The sequence below is a fragment of the Ambystoma mexicanum genome, chromosome 12, assembly GCF_040938575.1.
Source record: "Ambystoma mexicanum isolate Mex_15411 chromosome 12, UKY_AmexF1_1, whole genome shotgun sequence".
Taxonomy (NCBI): domain Eukaryota; kingdom Metazoa; phylum Chordata; class Amphibia; order Caudata; family Ambystomatidae; genus Ambystoma; species Ambystoma mexicanum.
The window spans coordinates 1,063,233,091-1,063,255,126 of NC_090936.1; the positions used below are offsets into that span (position 1 = coordinate 1,063,233,091).

The following is a 22,036-nucleotide window of genomic DNA, read 5'->3' on the forward strand; positions in this document are numbered from 1 at the left end:
GCACGTCAGGGTCCGGTCACTGTGGTCACTACCTAAGCTAGTATAGTTGCATACTAAATGACAAATTATTTAAAACATTTTATGCTACTTGTCACATTTCTACATAAGTTACACACAATGATTATTGTCAGTACAATTGGGTCATTCGTGGCTTTAATTGAAGGCCTTGACCTTTATTGTGCATGTAAAAAGAATCAGGCTATGTTTCACATCTCTTTCTAGGTTTCAAATTCATTAGTGCAAGTAAAAGCATATATAATAATAAAAATGCTTAAGGATAGTAGTGGGTGGGTTTCGCAGCACAGGCGAGGGTGTGGCACTTGAAAGAAATACATTACGGGGGGTGCAGGGTCAGGATGGTAATAAATTGTTTTAATGGGGGTGGGTGGCTTGCACGTTTATGAGAACGAATCGAACAAAAAGTGCTTAGCTCATCTTGGTTCACATTCCGGTTTTCAGGCAAACGGTGATCTCAGAGGAGGAAAACTGTAGCATATTGATTGTTGCAACTTTCTCCAGCCTCAGCGTGAGAATGGAAGCGCAGGGCTTTTCCTTTGCAGGGGGAGTGCAAGGGTGGGGGCCAGCCATGCTGCCTGCGCGCCTTGTGTGTGTCTCTCTGTCCTTCGCTGCTGCGGTGGAAAGAGGAGCTGAGCATTGCTGTACTATCGCAGTGAGGCCTGTTTGCCCAAGATGGAGTCGAAAGGGGGCACAAAAAATGGATTCCCCGTGCCCTGCTCAGTAGTCCCATCTATGCAGCAGTCAACCGTGGTAAACTTTACATAAGGGCAAGGGGCAATACCACTACCGGAGGCACGCGGTCCAAGTCTTGTACTGAGGAGCGTACGACGCGAGGGGGCCTGAGGACCCCTCGCTCCCATACATTCCCCCCTTTCGTTACATCTAAAGTAACAAACTACTTTATCTCGTTCTTTCCGTTCTCCCTTCGGTAGCGCTCAGCTTCAGCCACAGCCTCATCCCAAGCAGGTGTACCCTCTATTGGAATCCATGCTTTACACACACTTCTTAAGCTGTTACCCCTTCTTGCATATTCTTCGGGGGTGACCATTAAGTATATCCCACCATCCCCATCTAAATCTATCCATACCTCATTATACCACAGCAAGTTTGTTGGTTCTCTAATGGTAGTGTAATGTAGATTATCAACCACGTCCCCATACTGTCCATAGATGGCAGTCATCCTATACTGTGGTGTGGTGTATTCTCCGGTTTGTACTTGGGCATCTATCATGGTAGCCACCGTTGTCTGTCGGCCCACTGTTACCATCATCATTGCTGAATTAGGCATATTATTTTCACAGCATCTTAGCCCCAGTTGGCACACACAGAATATTAAAAGAAGAAAGACTATGATGGGAATGAGTATCTTTGCTGCGATGTTCACCCACAAAGGTATCCAGCTGAACAGGTTGTCGAACCACGTGTTGTTGTCTACTCCGCCTTCTGCTCTCATTCTTTCTCCTAAATTATGCACTGCTGTTATCACATGTGACAGTGTCCCGTTATCAGCATCGGAAGTTGGTACGAACGTGCAACATGCCCCCCAAATATTTTTGCAGACACCACCGTCCATCGCTGTGATAAGATCTAAGACATAACTGATTTGCATCGTCATCAGGCGCAGTGCACGGAGCTCTATTTTTATGATGTTGAATCCTTCTTCAGTGTCGTTGGCCAGTTGGATGAGCTCCCAGCGTGTTATCTGCAGCCATTTCGCGTTTGCCCTTGCTTGAACGCCCGGTGCTAGGAACGATGCAAAGAATATTTCTGCAGATGAGAAAAGTTTATACTGTTGTGGGATTTTAGCAAGGAGTTCTGACGATTTGGACGAAATATAATTGGATCTTTTGCTGCGTGACAACTTGGTTTTCAAAGTTTCTTCTGACAATAGTTTGTATGCTGGGGGCTCTGTGATTGTCTCATCGGGCGCTGTCAATGGTTCAGCCGATTGCCCTGCTGGTCGATGTGTCAGCCGAAGGCCTTGCTGTAAACTGGATGTGGCTCTCTTGTATCACCATTAGTGCCGAGTGAAGTGTGGCTAGGGCACAAGTGCCCCTCCAGGATGCTGGGAGATGCAGGTGAGCTCTTTTGCCACAGATCCAGTATATGTCCATTAATGCAGCAGTGCCTTTTTTCATGACTGGCAGTATTAAAGTCTTATTGCACTGCCGCACCGTTCCCATGTTCACTTTCCCTTCTCCATGGAAGCAAAGTTTGTGCGGTATTTCCTTTTGAATCTTTATGGGTCTCTCCAGGGGTGTGACCCATGTCAGCTTGGTGATATGCTGTGTCCAGATGGGGATGCACGTTTCTTTTACCCATTCGTATGTTTCATCTGGCAGCCCTCGAAGCCCCTCAGCTTTGCATTCAATCGTTTCATCATGCCACTTGTCATCTGCATATCTTGTGCCTTTTATAACGAAAATTGGCTCCTGGAGGCATATTACCCCTTGTCGTCTGCTAGTGCAAGTTTGTTCGTTTTCCAATTTTTCCATAGTGACTGTGTGTGCTTGAAATGTCTTTTATTCTACACAGCATCATATGAATCAAACATTGGGCCTCAGACAAGGGTACTTCCTGTGGGATTAACATTTTTGGGGTTCCAGTTGCATGGGGAATAAGTGAGCAAACGTAACAACTTTCATTACTTGCTTGCTTTGCTGCGGCGCTCATGTCTGAATACCATTTGTTTGATTGGTCAGGGTGTCGGGGGTCCTCTATTTCATCTAACCCCAAGTTATGATAAATATTGTATCTGTTTTTTCCCACCCCCCTTTTTCTCCTCCTTCTGTTTTTTAATTGGGTACCAACTAGTGAATATTGCAGCGGGAATATTCTAGACCATGCTTCATCTGTTGTTCATTGTGACATGTGTGTATAGTAATCATCATTTACATTCCATCCAAGCTCTATTTCCTTGGCTCCAGTATTATTCAACAATGGAATAGCAGTTTGGTTTACGTGCAATTGTAAAAGGGGCAATGTTATATTTTTATCATTCAATTTAATGTTATAAGTATCCTTCAAAATAGCAGTTGTTTGAATCCATATTAGTTTAGATCCTGGTTTTGTCATATCAATTCCGCTCCCCCCTTTGTTAATTTCATTTGCCACATATAAAACAACATTATACCAAATAAGATAAATCATTATTGCAAATAATATGGCAGCATATTTTATAACACATTCCAAATTATTTAATCTACTGGTCCTAGTGGCATCCCTATTTCTATCTAACATTTCAGCTTGCTCAGCCATTTCGTCGCATTGGCTCATGTTGAACCTATGTGGGCGAGACAAATTCGTTAAGTCACATGGAAGAAAAATAATTGCAATTATTCATTTCTTTACTCAGTTAGGCATGTAACAATTCCTTTTCATTTCATCATGGAATAAATTAGGAAAAAATAGAAAAAACAACACGATTTATATGAAAAGAAAAAGAGAGAGAGTAAGACAAAAATATATAAAACCTTTGCTTTTCCCCTATACTTTCCCTGTCTTGATTTGCAATTGTCGTCATGTCAACCTGTGCCAGTGGTGGCTTTCACACAGTCAGGTTCATTTTGGGGAGGTGTAACACTGTGTGCCCTTCTTACGTCTGAGAAGTGCACCCAGTATTTCAACCCTGTGACTTTAACTGCAGTTGGGGTGCTGTACACCACTGTGTATGGACCATGAAATCTTGGTGAATTCCACCTTCTCACAAAGTTTCTAACAAGAATTTGCTCCCCTGGCATTAAAGGCCCCTCTGGGCTGTCTGCTGTCGGCATGGAGGTGTCTGTTGCTACATCTTCAGTAAATGGTGAAACAATTTGTTTTGCTATGCTGCGTACTGTGCGCGTTAGCTGTGTTAGGTATTCCTTAAATTCTTCTCCCAGCACTGTGGCAGCCCTGTGCGCATCAGACGCTCTCCTAACAGGGGAGAGCAGTGTGTGCATTCTCCTTCCCGTCAAGATTTTGTGCGGGCTTAAATGATGGCCCTTGCATGGTTGGTTTCTGAGTTGGAACAGTGCTAGGGGCAGACAATATACCCAATTATTCTTCAACGTGCTGCATAATTTCGATAAATTTCTTTTAAGCAGCCCGTTGATCCCCTCCACAACTTCATTGGCCATTGGATGGTAAATCAAACATAATTTGTGTTTCACCCCCAGAAGGGAGGTCACTTCTTTGAAGAGGTAATTTACAAAGTGCGTGCCGTTGTCCGAACGGATCACGTCACAGATTCCCCACCGTGAGAATACTTCTCGCACAAGGAACTTGGCAGCACATTTTGCATCAGGATGGGGACAGGGGTCCGCGTCCACCCACCGTGAAAAAGGGCATACCACCACAATCAAGTATCTTGCTCCATTACATCTTTCTCCCATATCGGCGTAATCGATATGTAGTTCTCTAAATGGACCTGTAGGCCGTGGCAAAGTGCCACGCAGAGTTAGCAATGTCATTCTTGAATTGTAAGTTTGGCATGTAGTACATTCAATCACAAATTTAGTTAAGTATTCATGTAGATTAGGAACAAACCAATCCTCTTGAATATCTGAGGCAATGTGTTGTTTTGCAACGTGAGCTGGAAAATGCATTTGTTGGAATGCTACTTCTAATAATTCTACGGGCATCACTACCTTGCCTGTCGTTTCCTGTCTCCAAATGAGATCTGTGGCTGATTGCTTACACCTTCGTTTGCCCCACAACTCCTGCTCTTCCGGTGGGGCTCTTCTCTGAAGTTCTATCAATTGTGCTATGGGCGTGTTACTGTATGCATCTGTTGGTTGTTCTGCTGTAGTTGATTTTACAATGTACTTGGATGTTGGTGTCTTATTGAAGTACAAGGCTTCTTTCGCTGCTGCGTCGGCTGCCGCGTTCCCCAATGAGACGGCGTCTGTGTTATGGGTATGGGCTTGGCATTTAACCACCGCTACTACCGATGGTTCTGCTAAAGCTTCCATTAGTTCATTTAGCAACGTGGCATGTTGTACAGGGGACCCATCTGCTCTTCTGAACCCTCTCCTTCGCCAACGTGGTAGCCCTGAGTGAACTGTGGTGGTAACATAAGCTGAATCTGAATATATGGTCACGGCACAACCTTTGGCTGTGTGTAACGCGCTGATTAGCGCAGTCAGTTCGGCTGCTTGTGCAGAGTAATGTGAGGGGAGGCGTTTTTGCACAATCACTTCATATGTGTCTTCTTCCATGCGCACTACTGCCATCCCCACATGTTTCTCTCCTGTCTCTGAATTTATGGATGCTGACCCGTCTATGAAATATATTTCACTTTCTGTAAGGGCGTTTTTGCTTGCTTTGGGAATGTCATCGCCCTCTCCCTCGTATGTGCTACAATCGTGTTCCTGTAAATCCTCAGTTGTGCATGGCTCTGTAATAAAGGTAGCTGGGTTCACTGTTTTGCATCTGACAACATGTACATTTGGACTTGTTATTATTATTTCATAAGCAGAGGCTCTCTGTGTTGTGAGGGTAGATTTTGATCTTTCGAAGATAGCAAATAACGAATGTTCCGCATATAGCGTCACTGAACATCCCATTACGATCGTGGCACTTTTCTCAATGGCGAAGGCCGCTGCAGCGAGGGCCTGTTCGCAAGCGAAATGTCCCTGCATCACTGGGTCTAATATTCCACTGTAGTACGCTAATGGTTTGTGGCCTAGTGATGTCTTTTGTGTCAATACTGCTGTCATTAATGTTCCATTGCTGTGTGAAAACAGGAAAAATTCCCTTTCATAATCTGGATTTGCAAGGACTGGGGCGTCTGAAATAAGGTCTTTTAATCGAGAGAATTGAGCAATTGTCTCCTGTGTCCATTTTATTGGGGCTCTGTTCTTTTGTGCTTCTTTTAGTGCTTGTAGCATTGGCCGTGTGTATGCTGCGTAATCAAGGATTCACGCTCGGCAATAGTTACATATGCCAAGAAATTTCTGCATGTCCTTCACTGTTTTTGGTAAGATAATGTGTCGAATGGCTGCTGCTCTGTCTGGTAATATTATTTTTCCATCTTTAGATATTTGCTGGCCAAGATGCACAACGTCAGCAAGGCAGTATTGTAACTTTCCTTTGTCCACCTTGTATCCCTTGGCAGCCAAAACGGTAAGCAGTGTTATCGAGTCTTCTCTACACTCTTCTTCTGTTCTGCTGCAGACGAGTAAATCGTCTACGTACTGTATTATGGTGCTCCCTACATCTATGTTGCCAATGTCTTCTCGTAGTACTCTGTTAAAAGCTCTGGCCTTCGCAATACCCCTGTGGGAGTCTGCGATGTTCATATCTGTTGTTTCCTAATGTAAAAGCTGTAAGGTACTGTGACTCTGGTGCGAGTGGCACAGAGAAAAAGGCATTTTTCAGATCAATGACAGTGAAGCAAGTTGCCTCTTTTGGTGTAGTGCACAATATTGATGATGGGTTAGGCACTAAAGGGAACTTTTTGGATGACGTCATTGAGTGGGCGGAGGTCCTGGACCATTCTCCACAGACCTCCTTTTGCTTTCTTAATTTGAAAAATCGCTGTGTTGCATGGGGAAGTTGATGGCACTAAGATCCCTTGGCTTAGGAGTGCATTCACTGTTTCTCTAATACCTTCCTTTGCTTCTTTGGATATTGGGTATTGTTTCACTCTGGGTGGGAGGGCACCTGGTTTCAGTTTTATTTTTATGGAAGTTACCTCATGCAACAATCCTACATCGTGTGGTCCCGTAGTCCAAATTTCAGGTGCTACCATGGCCATGTCTTCTTCAAATATTGTCAGTGGGGCTTTTATGTTAGCCATGAGTGGGTTGTGTATTTCTCTGTATTGAATCATAATGTCACATGGTATGCTTATTTCCATTATTATTTCTCCATCCCCTTTGTAGTCAGTAAACAATTCTTCATCAGTAATATCTTTTAGCATTATGTTTGGCTCTATGCATAGCACACTTCTTCACTCGCATCCATGCGTGTCCAGGCCTATGACCACAATGCGTTTGTTGGAAACTTGAACTGCCTCAATGTCTATAGACATAATTGTGCCTGGCACTACATCTGTTGGTGTGATTGGGCGGAATATGAAATCGGATGGTATTCTCCACTCTTTTTGTGTTATTTCAGGCACTACTCGGGCTAATACCTGTATTCCATAGACGAACATGTCCATGTCAATGGGAATCCCTCTTACTGCAACTTACTTTGTAATCGTACTTATTAGCAAGAGTGCCCGTACGGGGCATACCCCTGGCGTTGAGCACACTATTCCTCTTTCAGTAAAGGCTATGGTCATGTTTAGCTTACTGAGTAGGTCTCGTCCCATCAAATTGATTGGCGCGTCTTCGTAATACAATAAGGGTGCACGCACTGTTTTTCCCCCCACTGTTACATCAAGATCTTTTGTATAAGGAACTTTTAAAATAGCCCCAGAGAACCCCTGCGTCTCCAAATTTCTTCCCGAGAGCTGAAACCGCCCTTCCGTGAGGCATGATTTTTCTGCTCCAGAGTCTACCATAAAGAAAAACTGCTTTTTTCCGATCTCTGCCGCCACAGGTGGTTCCTCATTTGCACTTTGTGTGGTGGATAGGACTGGACACGCAAGTGCTCCCTGTGGGCTGTCCTAGTCTTGGTATTTTTGCTGACCTGGCATTGAAAAAACGTTGTCACCCACGACCGTTACGCCGCGGTATGGTGCAGGAGCACCGTTTGCAGCCACTGCAAAAAGGTTATTGTTTATGTTCCCTACTGGGTTTTGTCTTGCCATGGGCTGTAGTGCGTTTTGCTGTTGTGGCTGCTGCTGCTGCTGTTGCTGCTGTTGTGGGGCTGGCTGTCTCTGTTTCATTTGGAGGTCATAGCAGTATTGATCCTGTTGTCCCCCCCCCTCCCCATTGGAGCTCCACAAGGGCTACCTGGGTGCGGGCAGCCCCACCCATGTTCATGGGCTGTTGGTGCTGTTGAAAATACCCTCATGGTCGCATTCTACAATCTCGTGAATAATGTCCCCATCTTCCACAATTCCAACACGACCCCTGTTGTCCTCCCCTTGGTCCTTGCCCACCATACCCTCTGTTTCCCATTCCTCTGTATCCTCCCCTTTGCCCGCGGTACCCACCTCTTCCTTGGGCCGGCCTGTTCTGCCACTGCGATCCTTGGCATGGTTGTCCTCTCCGTTCCACTGCCCTTGGTCCTCTCCAACCCACTACGCTGCTATCCCGACGGGCCTTCCTCCCGCGTTTTCTTCTCCTTCGTTTCCTCTGTCTGCTGTTGCACTGGCAGCGACCTACTCTAATTTCGTCTGTACTAATTTTGCTTTGTCAGCCAGCCTCTTTTGCGAGACCTCCTTTTCCTTCTCTTTGATCCTCCTCCAGTGGTGTACAATTATGCTCTGAATTTCAGGCCACCCTTCGGCTTTGATCCCTGCTATTTTGTCCAAGGCCTTCTGCACCTCTTTCTGAAAACCCCTTTTTAATGATAAAATAGAATAAAGCTGTTGATTGATTCCGTGCTGTACCAGTTTCGCTTCTCCATAAATCTTGCACTCGCAAAATGAATTGCGCAGGATCCTCGTTCTCCTCCATTGTACCTTGCATTACTGCATGTAAATCTGGAACGTCTGGAAATGCACGCCGCAATGCGTCCCACACTTGTGCTCGAACATTGTTAAATGGTGATCCATCGTGTCGGTCACAGCTCATTGTTACTCCCGGGAACCCTGCCCTTTACCAGATTGTGTCTGCTTGGTCCCCGATTGCTGAAACTAATAGACTTTTTACATCACCTATAGCTAACGGCACGCCTGCCATGTTTTTCTCAAATACATGTATCCACTTACCTGCCCCTCCCGTCAGCGGGGGGAGGAGTTTTAACAGGTTGGTTTTGTCCATTTGGGCCCACGGAATGTAATTTGGCCTACCTTCTCCTTTATGTATCAGTGGCATTTGTAGTTTTTGTTTCTTTCCCGTTCTGCTTGTCTTCCCTTTTTTCGCTTTACTTACCAATATGTTTCCTATTCTCCCTGTTTGTTGTCTTAATCTACCTTGCCATAATGGTGGCGATAGTGTGTCTGGGTAATGGTGGTTTGGCAGTGGGGATCCCTCCGTGGCAGCTGCCTCTTCGTATTCATCTAAATCGTCCCATATTTCTTCTATTTCTGACTCTAACTCGTTATTATCCTCCCAGTATTCCTTGGGTTCACTTCCTGGTCTTCCACTCTGGTCTCCACTTTGTTGACTCTGGTGTATTTGGGCGTATAATTCTCACTGGCTTGTTATTCAATTGGAACAGAAACTGTCCTGACTGCCACTCTTGTTCTTGCCTCTGCTGCGATGACGTCCCTTGCGATACTGTAGACTGCCCTGATACCGCGGCTGCTGTGGTGGCGTTGCTTGCTGCCCCTATCAGGGTTGTGAGATCTGCCAATGACAGCGGGGGTACCTCCCCTCCCCCGGCAGCATTTGCCCTTTGTCACATAAAGCTCTTAACCGTGTTATTTCCATTTGTGCTTGTGCTAGCTGACGGTCCAAATCACCTGTTAAACGTGCTATATCCACAGGAGGCGCACTCGTGGGGCAATACAGACCTCCTTTGTCATATGGTGGAGGTTCGGAGGCTGTTGCCCCGCTCTGGGCAGTGGCGGTGGGTGGTATATACAGGGGTTCACTAAACCCTACCGCTGGCCTAGTCATTAAGGGATAGATTTTTGTTACTTCGTTTTCGGTTGTAGTTGTTGAGCATTCCCTATTTGGTGTCCCACCCACTTCTTCAGGGTTTTTCTGCTTTTCTGTCATTCGGCTTGTACCTACCTCTGCCGTGGGGGAAACGTCCTCAAACATTTGCCATAAATCTAACACTTCTCTCCGGTTCTGTAACTGTTTCCCTTTGTATCGCGCTAGCAAATGTGTTGATACTAGGTCCAACACTCTTTTGTCAAATGATCCTCCTTCTGGCCAAATTGGTGTAACCCCGTCTCCCTTTATCTCAGTGATCCACTGATCGTGATACTTCTGTATTCTGTCGCTATGAAGTGGAAGGTGCTGGCAAATAAGTGCTAGTGGTGTTACTCCCCCCATGGCAATGTCTCTTTCTTTCTGGTGTATTCTAGTACCTTTTGAATCTCTTCCCACCTCTTGCTTGTATTTCATTTACAATATGTAGAAATAATCAATGCTCACAATTGCCATATGTCACGTTAGCTTTCTGAGAGGTGTTACCTGATCACCTCTCAGTTTATTTCTTCTGCTTTACCTTGTATCGATCACAATTACTTGTGTTAAAATACTTTAGCGTGTTCAACAAGACATATACATAAAAGCAGACCAACAAACATATAATCATGCAACATACACATGTACTGCCTGCGCGCGTTTGTTCGTTCCCTATTCCAGTTACTGATCCTGTTTTTTCTTCTTCCCTATACTATTCACTATTTCGCATTCACCCCCCCCCTCTTTCACCTTTTATTATGTCTCAAGATTTCTTAATTCCACGGAAAAAGAATATTCTAAAAACTACTCCGAGTCTACACGAGACCCCTACTATTTTTCTCTTTATCTCTATTCTGCACTTGGTCGGGACAAATGCTATGCAGCGCCACCTTCTACCCCCTACGGGCTAGGATACCACTTCTCTTCTTTTTCTCACTTCTTACAACACCTAATGGCCATATAAAGGATAGAGCAGAAAAACCTCACTGTCACTCACGCAGACCCTATTCTTGGCTACCTTCCCTTTTGTTGCTAATTCCCTTCTTCCCGTATTTTCCCCCTTACCTTCTTTTGGGGTCTTTGCAGCCGGGACTCCACGTGTCCAGTCAGGTACTCCGAGGGTCGCCGCTCGCGGCCGGATCTCGCTCAGGTCCATCCCCCAACCAAGCCGTGGCCTGCCTTGGCGAGCAGCTTTCGATCGGGTATTCGTCAACCGGGAACCCTTGACCCTTTCTTCTTGGTGTGCACAGTCTGGTCAGCCGCAGAGGCAATGGTTCTGCTGGGGGGCTCCCTGGATCTCGCTGCTAGGCGGCGCAGGCCTCAAGGCACCTCTCTAAATCACGTCGCGGGGGTCACCAAAAAATGTAGGCGCCTTTCCCCGTCTTACTACGTGTGAGAGAAAAAAGAAATAAAATAACAGGCAAAACCCCTTGTCGGGGAAAGAGGCACTGAGACCCGGCTGCAAGAGTTCAAAGAATGGTTTATTTCTCCAGCTAGGAAATAACCCAAAAAACTCTAACTCATTTACATCAGTGCCAACATTTATATTAGTTAAAGTAACTCTAACAAAAAATACTAAATGGACCCGATTGGCCAGACGGTGTGATGCTGTAGGTGTGGGTAGCATCTCTTCCTCCTGGTTGGCTGAGTAGCTGACGGACGTCAAACATCTTGCGCTCCATGCAGGTCAGGGTCCGGTCACTGTGGTCACTACCTAAGCTAGTATTGTTGCATGCTAAAAGACAAATTATTTAAAACATTTTATGCTACTTGTCACATTTCTACATAAGTTACACACAATGATTATTGTTAGTACAATTTGGTCATTCGTGGCTTTAATTGAAGGCCTTGACCTTTATTGTGCATGTAAAAAGAATCAGGCTATGTTTCGCATCTCTTTCTAGGTTTCAAATTCATTAGTGCAAGTAAAAGCATATTTAATAATAAAAATGCTTAAGGTTAGTAGTGGGTGTGTTGGGTGGGTTTCGCAGCACAGGCGAGGTTCTGGCACTTGAAAGAAATACCTTACAGGGGGTGCAGGGTCAGGATGGCAATAAATTGTTTTAATGGGGGTGGGTGGCTTGCACGTTTATGAGAACGAATCGAGCAAAAAGTGCTTAGCTCATCTTGGTTCACATGCCGGTTTTCAGGCAAACTGTGATCTGAGGAGGAGCATATTGATTGTTGCAACTTTCTCCAGCCTCAGCGTGAGAATGGAAGCGCAGAGCTTTTCCTTTGCAGGGGGAGTGCAAGGGTGGGGGCCAGCCAGCTGCCTGTGCGCCTTGTGTGTGCCTCTCTGTCCTTCGCTGCTGCGGTGGAAAGAGGAGCTGAGCATTGCTGTACTATCGCAGTGAGGCCTGTTTGCCCAAGATGGAGTCAAAAGGGGGCACAAAAAATGGATGCCCCGTGCCCTGCTCAGTTGTCCCATCTATGCAGCAGTCAACCGTGGTTAAATACATAAGGGCAAGGGGCAATACCACTACTGGAGGCACGCGGTCCAAGCCTTGTACTGAGGAGCGTACGACGCGAGGGGGCCTGAGGACCCCTCGCTCCCATACAATACTGACAACAGTAGTCCACTTTAGGCAACTTTACAACACTCTGCTGATGCTTGGCAGTTATGGAATTCAATTATAAAAAGAAATGTTTCAGGTGTGCGTTGAAGCTAGCCAAACTTCAGGACATGCAACCCAGAGCCTCTTCTGTGCTGCCGGAGCCTAGTCCCCTCCCCTGAAGGCAGAAAAGTATGGAAAACCCAAAGGGGCATATAGGGCCCTGCTCGTTGTGTTACAGTGGGCTTCTGAACAGAGATGGGCCCACAACTTCAACTCCCTTCCACTCCCCTCCCCTATTGATGCATAATGATAGCAGATGACGTGCCAGTGGCTGAGCCCATATGCAGCTGACAGAACTGCTGAAGTTGTGGTCGAGCAGGCAACACCTTAAGTGCAGCCGGTCGACAGAAGACAGAGTGACACAAGTGTTTGGAAAACTGGTGACGGTCCTCCTGGTTTGGCTATCACCACAGGTCCATATTCCCAGTTGTCCCTGTGGTGCAGCACACTGAATATTCATGTGGATGAACCCCGGAAGGCTGCAGTAGGTATGGCTAAAGGGTCCTGACACATACCACCTTCCCAATACATACTTTTTGAGGGGTGGCACAGGGTGCAGGGAAGCTCTGCTTTACGTGTTACTCTAAAGCGGCATACTCCTGTGGCTGGAGGCAAAGCATAAATATCCCACCCAGGGGTGGCAAATTAACCTTTCTCTATGGTGCTTCTAACAGTGGAGCCCTGGGTATCACCTACCTAGTTCAGTAGAACTGTCAAAGGGAATCCCCAAACAATGGGAAGAATGAAAGCAGTCCCCTGTTTGTAGTAGGGATTACGCTGATGGCAAAGAGCGTAGCAGGCAACCAATCAAGACCCACCTCTGGCACCCTCTGCCCAAATTCAGCATCCGGACTCCTCACCAACGGTCCAGTGGGAGTTGCTGCTGGGGGCAATAGAGTTCTTACCTTGTTGCAGGATTTGGACAATAGAAGCGCAATTATAACCGATGCCTCAAGAAAGAGGATTGTACACAAAACAAAAGGGCTACCATGCATTCAAAAGATACTGATTTATTTCTTAAAATGTATAATTGGTTATTTATAACGCCCTTAATACCCAGAGGTTTCTAAGCGCGGACCCGGGGATCAAACGCATTGCCCCTGAGCTATCCTCCCAAGACAATACTGTAAAATCATGCCAAGCCGAGAGCCCATTAAGATGGAGTTTGTCCTAGCACAGGTAAGGAAAGCCCAGGAGGTTTTAGGGAAATGTGAAAAGAAGTAATTTCGAGTTGTCTGGAGATGCCAGACTATTGTAGCCTGAATGATGAGATTTATTTAGGATGATGGTTATCAATCGATGTTGCATGGATTGATTCTTGATGGGACACTGGGATGGAGTCACCTTGCGGCCACAGAGTACCACCAAGATTTCCTGTCAACATGCTGAAGTGGCTCCTCCTTCCCAGCTGTTTTGCCATTTTGCCTGCTCCCCTATAAATGATGGGGATACAGAAGGTAACCTTTGATGTGGGACTTTGAGAAATTGTAATAATAATAATGCTGAGATAACGTATCAGGTGTTTGTTTATTCTAATGGCTCATTGCACAGTTTTAACTCCCCTCTCTGATGCCTCTTGTCTTACAGATTTGGGAAGGGCTGACACAGCGGTTTCACAGAGTGATAGCCTTGGATTTCCTAGGCTTTGGTTTCAGCGACAAGCCGGTGAGCACACGTGGAGCTAGTTAAGGTCGGCAGTATGCCCTCCATCCCCTAGGAAGTATGTTGTGGAGGTTTGACCATTCATTGCCTTTTTTATTGTGGTAGTTGTTTGGTCAACACCGTTCTATTTACAAAATCGATCCAGAAGTGACAAATTGTAAGCATGTGGTTCCAAAGTTCTCTGTTTATGGCTTAGGAAGATCAACTGGTTAGTGATTGGCAAGGATTCCCTTAAATTATTCCTGACTCTCACAAGTGTAGCTGGCAGAGCAGTCAAGTATTCCCTCTGAGGGGCTCACATAAGCACACAATAAGACTGTCCACACATTATACTATGGAAAATATACTCCTTGTAAAACCTTTTGCATAAAAGAAATATCTACAATCCAGTAAGTACTTAAATAAAAATGACATATTATGAGCAGCAAGGTGACCCCAAAAAGACAAACCAAAAGTCAAGAAAGATTGAACAGTTATATGTTTCAATATTTTAGAATTGCTTAGAGTTTTTGAGGTTTGTCCATAGAGTTCAACAAAGATAATAGGCAACTCCTGGTTATAAAGTGACATGCTTAAAATGTACTTCGTTCCAAAGAGAGCAGTAAAGTAGCAGTTCTTTTGGCTGTTGTCGAACAAGCACCCACCCAAAGGAGATCCAGATCAAGAATAATCACAAAACCGGCTAACCGAAGGAGATTGCAAAGAAGATCATCTTTGGATGCAGAAAATGCTGTGGTCTGGTACTCCGGAGCAGGATCTGCAGGCAAGGTGCTCTGGGATAGAAAAAAAGACCATCTGTGAATTTGAGAGTTGGACGACCCCAATATATCGGCAAGGCTACTTGAGTGTGGAATCTCTCATGCAGGGGACTGGGGATTTGGGGGGAGTGCAAGGTCATTTCAAATGTTTGGTTGCTAAAGGGTGCGGTTCTGGGCAACAGGGACTGAAGAAAGTGCACCTCGTAACGGGATGATGAAATAAATTATGCAGAAAAGGGTCATACGACCATCCATGATACAACACTGACATTGGTGACCCAGACACAGTAGCACGTAGGCAGATGCTCTGATTAGAACCAGCACTGCAGGACAGGACCGAGAAGACTCGGAGAAAGGATCAGTTGCAGAGTCTGTCCCGGCAACTCCAGGGATGGAGCAAGAGCTTCTGAACAGCAGAAGCAATGCTGTCTGGTCTCCAGGAGCACATCGTCTCTCACTTCTGAGTCAGTGATGCATATGGCCAGGATCTTCAGGGGAGCACACACCAGCAGTTGAGATGAAGGACACAACTGTTTCCGCTGGATCAAGTGAAGGCAGGATCCATCTAATCGAGAAATAGCAAACTTTTACCTTCAGGCGGTTCAGGTGTTCCAGCAGCAGAGCTTCTGGCAAGGACCCATAGCGTCTTTGTCTTATTTCAAGTACTCCGCAGCAGTACGAGACAGTTAACTCTAGTCGCTTAGGTTACTACAATTATACACATGCACAACGCTGGATGTGACCCCAGCCCTAGTATTGCGATGCATGCACCACCGTTCACGCATTTTGTGGCCTCCCAATCAGTGGAGGCCCACGGATGTGGATTGAGGTGTCTGGCAGACCCTCAGCCAGCCACAGCTCGATTCCATTAAGTCAGGGAAGCCATTGTGAGCCCACAGTCTAAGCTCACGTGGGCAAACAACCAAATATGTCAGTTCCTGCAGTGAATTGCATAAAAAGGGGGCCCGTAAAGACAATGGACAGGTGGCAGGGCTTAAACACCAGGCAGACATTTTGGTCTTGTTCATGGAGCAAATGTGTACGGTTCGTAAAATGGCTACATATCGGTACAGCCTTTAAACAAAGTAGACTGTCACCAGCATGTATTATTGGCACACTGTCTAGGGGGGAAAACTCAACCCAGTTTAGGGAATCTTTTGTAGTAACACTGCCTTGGCAGTCATACTTCAGTTGATTCCCTCTTTTTGTGAAGTGTGTGTTGTACAAAGTGTGTTTAGGGTGTGGATGTGTTATACCTTGCAGCGTTTGAAAAAATCTGTGATTTCGTTATGTCTGATTAGTGTGTATGCGTTTGTAAGTCATCTGTACATACATTTAAATCCACATCTGTGTATGTTTCGGAAGAAGTGCTTGCAAACACCTAGAGTCCACACACCGAATGGCCCTTTTCTTTTCTCTGTCTATTTGATGTGGTCTTCTAAACATATGTGCATGTGATGACGTTATTTAGCTGAAGCTGAAGGATTTTTGGTGTCCGCGTATGGTGTTTCTCTTTCTCTTTGAGCTTCTCTGCTAGCAGTGGGCTGAGAATAATCGGAAGGAGAGGACTGAGAGGTGTTTGTCTATTTTAACTGACTCCAGCATTCTTAAACAGGTTTCTGTTTTTTCACCTTATCTTTGTTCTGTTCTGCTAGCAGTGGAATGAGAAGGACCACATGGAATGGGATTAGACGGAATAGTCTATTTTTAACTGATTTTCATATCCCCAAATGGGTTTTCTTTTTCACGATGGCTACACTGTGGCAGTCCGATTTTTGTAGATTACGATTTCTGAAATTTTGAGGCATTCATCTATTAGGGCTAGGTCAATGCTGAATATCTTGAAAAATTGCAACAGACCGGTTCAAGACTTCCATCCCGAAAATTGTTTTTTTTTGGGTCTATGGGAGATCCCATTCTATTAAAAGTGAAAAATGTGGAGTTTTGTCCTGTGCTGTTTATCTATGAAAGCGGTGATGAACTTGAGCCCAAATGTGTAATGCACACTATAATGTAGCATAACTTGAGGTGCGCCCAGTTTGGTGAACTTCCATGTACATGGTCCAAGGTTAGAGGACAGTAAGTTTCAGTTTCCTATTTAAGTTGGCCTGTGACCTCAACAATATTGTAGCCATCACAATACAATCCGTACATATATTTATGTTGTGTGCAAGCATTTTCTTCTATGGAGTTGAGCTAAAGCTTCCTTGTGTTATATTTGGGTTGATTGAAGATGGCCCTCTAACATATTGATTTGATTTAAATGGCTAAACATGCCTCTTAACTGCAGCGTGGCAGAGTCTTTGATTCACCTATTGTCTTTGTTGGAATAGGAATCTGTTTTTATTCATCCCCTTTTTGTTGTGGAGACAACCTCCTCCAGTGGCTTCCTTGGGTTCTGAAGCCCTTTTCAATTGGCTGTTAAAACGTTTTGCTTACATTAACTGTTTTTGAGAGGACATGAACTTTTGACCTGCATTGCTCGATCATTTGTGTTTACATTTACCTTATTGCGGTTTTGAAATCTTTCTTTTTGCATTTAACCTCTTCTCTTAATGTCATGCATATGAAAGGTCAGCCTGGCAAGTTGACTTATTTGTTAGAAGTCCTATAGCTTGTGTCATCGTGTTCTAAAGGTAATACAAGCAACATCATACCTAATTGACCATAATTTTTCATATCAAGACAAAAAGGGACTTTCATAGAAAAGTCAATAGCATGTATGATTCAGTAGTGGAAACGTGGCATGTCTTTTCACACTATAATTAGTATGTCTATATTGCAGATATAATGCAAGTCTCAGTGTTTGCAAGGACAAACAAAAAACTTTAATGTGGTGGTCTCATTCTGGCATTTTATTTTTCTGCATGCAGAGGCTCCATCGCTATTCGATTTTTGAGCAAGCGAGCATCGTGGAAGCCCTGATGAAGCACCTGGGCCTCCAGAACCAGAAAGTGAACCTTCTGTCTCATGATTATGGAGATACAGTCGCTCAGGAGCTGCTTTACAGGTTGTTACTCGCATCAAGACACTTGCATGTACCTAAACTGTTAGATGCATACACACTAGAATATGAGGCAATATCAGTATGCCCTATCGTGTAGTAACATGCAATCTGCATTGTACTTGAAAGCCCACATACAGAACTAATAAGCCTAATGAAGTAAAACGGCTGCTGTCTGGTGAATAATCCTAATCCACTTTTCCATTATAGTCTTAGATTTAAACTAATTTTACATTTGTCTGTCTGCTTGGTAGTTGTACACTTAGAATGCCTTCACCCTTCCTCTAGCATCAGAATTCTGTTTCTCTCTTAGAAAGCAGTGAAGACTTGTTTGGCTGTGCGTTACCTAATTTGAAGGAGACAGTGTCCATGTAGTCTTTTCTAAAAGACTATATGGACACGATTCAGTCCTTAATGTTTCAATAGTATATGGGGAATAGCTGCATCAAGCTTTTTGTAGCATAGCTCAGGATTTCCAGTTATTGGGAAAGATTCTCCAATGTAGCTGATGATTGGGGCTAAAGTGGACAATTCAGATTTAATTGTGTGGTGGGCCAGCAGAACACAGAACGAGCACAGAAAGGTGCTCTGAAGTGATGCCGGTTCTCTAGACACAGTGTCGAAAATGTAGCGTCCAGCATCCTTCTTGCCAAAACTCCATCTCATTGTTTGGCTTGCTTCTTAACACCACATGAACACAATCACAAGGTTTTAGCCCTCGGCTCGCTAATTGTAAGCACTGAGTGATATAGGGCCCAGCTCCCTATTCATCTGTGGATATGGCATCATGATGGCTCTGGCACGACATTCTTGGGGAAATTGCTCCCAGTGTGCTTTCAAACTCGCAAATATTCTCACACTGTCAGTGTAGCAGCTACAGCACAGTTATGCTTCTCTGCTTTCTCTGATGCAGCAGTAGATATTACTTGCAAAGCATGCCCCCTCTTCAATCTCGGTGCTGGTTCCTTATCCATCTTTCTTCTCCTCTTCTCTTGCTCTGGATTACTGCGCTCTTGTTACATTTTGGTTCAGCCTTTTTATCCGTGGGGGTTACACATTTCTAATAGTGTTTGATGTTGGTCACGGCCTGTTGAAACCTCATTTAGTCCCCCTGGTTGGTGTAAAAGTGCACTACCTATTGGCTCAGCATGTGCCTTTTGAAGATTTAAATGGCCTTGTATTTGGTTGTTTGCTCATGTGAGGTCTGATTTCACTCTGCATCCACTTTGTGCGGGGCCTGGCTGTCTCCAGGCTTCCAGCATGATTTCTCCCCTAATTATCTCAGACTTGACTTAACACCTGTTTTGCGTGGGAAAGTGCTGCCTACTCGTCCAGGTGTATGTTGGAGACCATACACAGAAAGAGTCTGGGATCTGTGTTGTTGGCAAGGAGATCACCCATTTATTATTAAAACGTTGGATACAGCTCTCTATATGAGGTTCCAAGGTCTGTTACTCTTCCCATTGAGGCAGCTAAAACCAGGTCAGGCTTACACAATCAATCACTGTTAGGGAGAATTCTCAGAAATGTGCGAATTCCCTTCTACCTTAGAGACCACCAGCTCTTTTGCTGGACTTTAGGACTTTTAATTTCTAACCTGGAGAGAGTGAGACCTTTTCCCACTCTCACATGTATTTTTCTGTGATTTGGACTCTGTGTTTCATTTGACTTTGGAGTCTGACAAACTCTGTAGGCATCATCTTTACATTGTGACACACAGCACCTTCAGTGCATTGGCAAAGGGAAGTCTCTTAGCTACCTTCTCTTGGTGAAACTACTGTTTCCAAAAGCACTGAAGTGAAACTGAATTTACTTACATTATGTAACTTTCTAGACCCAGCACACACTATCTTACAATATGGTGCTGGAGGGGTTACTTAGTATCCTCTTTCTCTAGTTTCTCAAGTAACCTTTTTGTTACCCTTTCTACAATTAATGGCTGGTGGCAGTGGTTTACTTTTCCCTACCATTGTTTGTTTCTACCGCGGGCTGCAATTGCAGCTGCAGTAAAGCACTCATGGGTGCCCATTTTGTCAAAATGGCCATGGTCTTCTTTTCTTGTAATTTCTTGTTGGAAAGGCCCTTCTTGAGATTTACTCTGCGTGCCAAACCCGATTTGGTCCCTTTGTTTGTTTTGTCTTTGGCGGGATTCACCAGTGAAGCCTGCCTCTGGCTCCAGCATGTCTGGCAGGCCAGGAAGTGAGGGAGGCGCCCGAAACTCCCTGTGCTTAATCCCTTTGGTTACAGGAATGCACTGAAAGATGATTGGCTGGCTGTCCTTGGAGGACAGCCACCCTGCTGTGTGATTGACAGCTAGGCTGCACAGGAATGGGAGAAACCTGCATAAAAGGCAAGGCTTTTTGCTTGGAAGGCAGAGTCGATCACTGGATGAAGGAATCCGAAGAACTTGGAAGAGACGCTTGCTGCAACTCCTGGACCGTTGGTTTTCCGGGTGAAGCCCTGCTTCATTGCTGAAGCTCTGAATTCACCTCGACTAGAGAAGCCCTGCAAAGGACAACTTCTTCCCTTGGGTTGGTGGGACCAATCGACCCCAAAGCGAACTTGTGTGGACATCCTCTCGGAGCTGGCTGTACTTCCATTGCTGCTGCAGGAACCAATTGCCAGGGAGCGGAATACCAGAATCGAGTGTCTCGTTTTTAAGTCAGACCTGATCTACAATAAGATCCTCCAGACTCCCATGAGGCAGGACTGACCAAGCCTGAGCCACCCCAAAAGAGTGCTGGATCCCAGATGCACGGAAAGTCCATAAAGGTATCCAAGAACCGCAGTGGTGCTGTTTGCGAGAGTCAAAAGGAGCTGAAATCGCAAAGTGCTGCTGATCTACATCGACATCCACTTCTACATGCCACTGACCTTCAATTCGTAGTGTAGGATTCCCCAGACGTCCTCCCTCTTGTCCACACGAGGGAGGCACATGAACAGGATCTGCAGACCTACACTGGAAAATAAGCCACCTGGAACCAATTTCTTCAAACCAAAGGTTCTGTAAAACTAAGGGTTTGCTTACCTCTAGTTGTGTAGACTTGCTAGCTCTCAGTTGAGACTTGTCTTGGTTGCTTTTGCAGATTTGCTTGCAGCTTTCCCCCCTCACAAGCCTCCCAGCTTGTGGCCCTACAGTGATTTCATTTTCTACAAAGACTTCTAAAACATTGTCTAAGACTTTTTTACTTACCTGCAAGAAGTGCTTTAGCTCAACTAGACTTTTGTTCAATTAACATTGGCTGTCCTGGCTCTCTGAAAGACTCTTCTTACCTCTGACTTTTTGCTTTAACTTTCCCCCAGGAAAAGGGTTAATTTACTTAGCATTGGAGGTTTCAAAAAATACTTACCTGTTTAAGAATATTTGTTAGCCATTGTTTTAGTTCATCTTATGTTTTTGACACTAACCTCAGCATTACTCTAAATGTGTCAGTGATATATCAATGTCCACAGTGTCCTAATTATGTAAGTCACCTCAGGGTGTAGGAAGCATCTGTGTGCCATCCCAAATGGGTATCTACTGATTTATTGAAACCGAGAGTGTGTATTTTTGAAGTATATTATTGTTACATATTTTGCTCCCTTCTAAAGAAGGCCTATTCAACTGACTGTTAGATTAATAAATTATTGTTGTAAGTGTTTATTTGGATACCTGTCACTGTGAATCTCTGTGTGATAACCCTACAGCTCAAATTGTCTCCTCTTGAGATAAGCCTGGCTGCTCAGTCACTCTACCAACTTGTGTAGTAAGGTTGGGTTAACTATTGCCAAGAGGACAAGGCTGGCACAGTCTCCCACAGGGTAGTGCATACTATCTTGCCTAACATTCACACAGACTCAAACCCAATCTTTGCCCTAAGAGTGCACTATGCATCTACCCCCATATTGCCACAAGATGACAGTTGGGGAGATCTTTACACAACCCTCTGGTGAGGATTACATAACCATCTTATCTGGTGACACGGTGCATATGGCATAAGAAGGGGGATCCTAGACACAGTACACAAAGCATAGTCCCTGTATTCCTAAATCTCTATAACATACTTTATACATAATGCAGATCCACATCTCACAGCACATGTGGGACCAAGAAGGGGGGGCTAAGGGGATCACACTTCAGAACATAAATCCATAAGCCATCAAAAGTTAGAATACATTGTACAACTCTGACTGATAGTAAGTACCAACACAGAAAGGCTTTGCAGTTATATTATTATAGCCACACATTTCTCATTGTCGGGAGTGGAATCTAAGACTTTAAAATGCATATAAAATCAGTTGCGCAGACTAAAATTTCAA

At 44.8% G+C, this 22,036-nt stretch overlaps 1 protein-coding gene across 5 annotated transcripts in view; it reads left to right on the forward strand.

Moving 5' to 3' along the window:
- Positions 1–22,036, forward strand: part of MEST (mesoderm specific transcript) — a 272,991-nt gene that overhangs the window by 83,116 nt on the left and 167,839 nt on the right. For all 5 annotated transcript variants that reach the window (XM_069629615.1, XM_069629618.1, XM_069629614.1 and 2 more), the window contains exons 4-5: positions 13,901–13,978; positions 17,607–17,743. In XM_069629615.1, the coding sequence (XP_069485716.1) occupies positions 13,901–13,978; positions 17,607–17,743 (215 nt within the window). The remainder of the gene's footprint in view (positions 1–13,900; positions 13,979–17,606; positions 17,744–22,036) is intronic.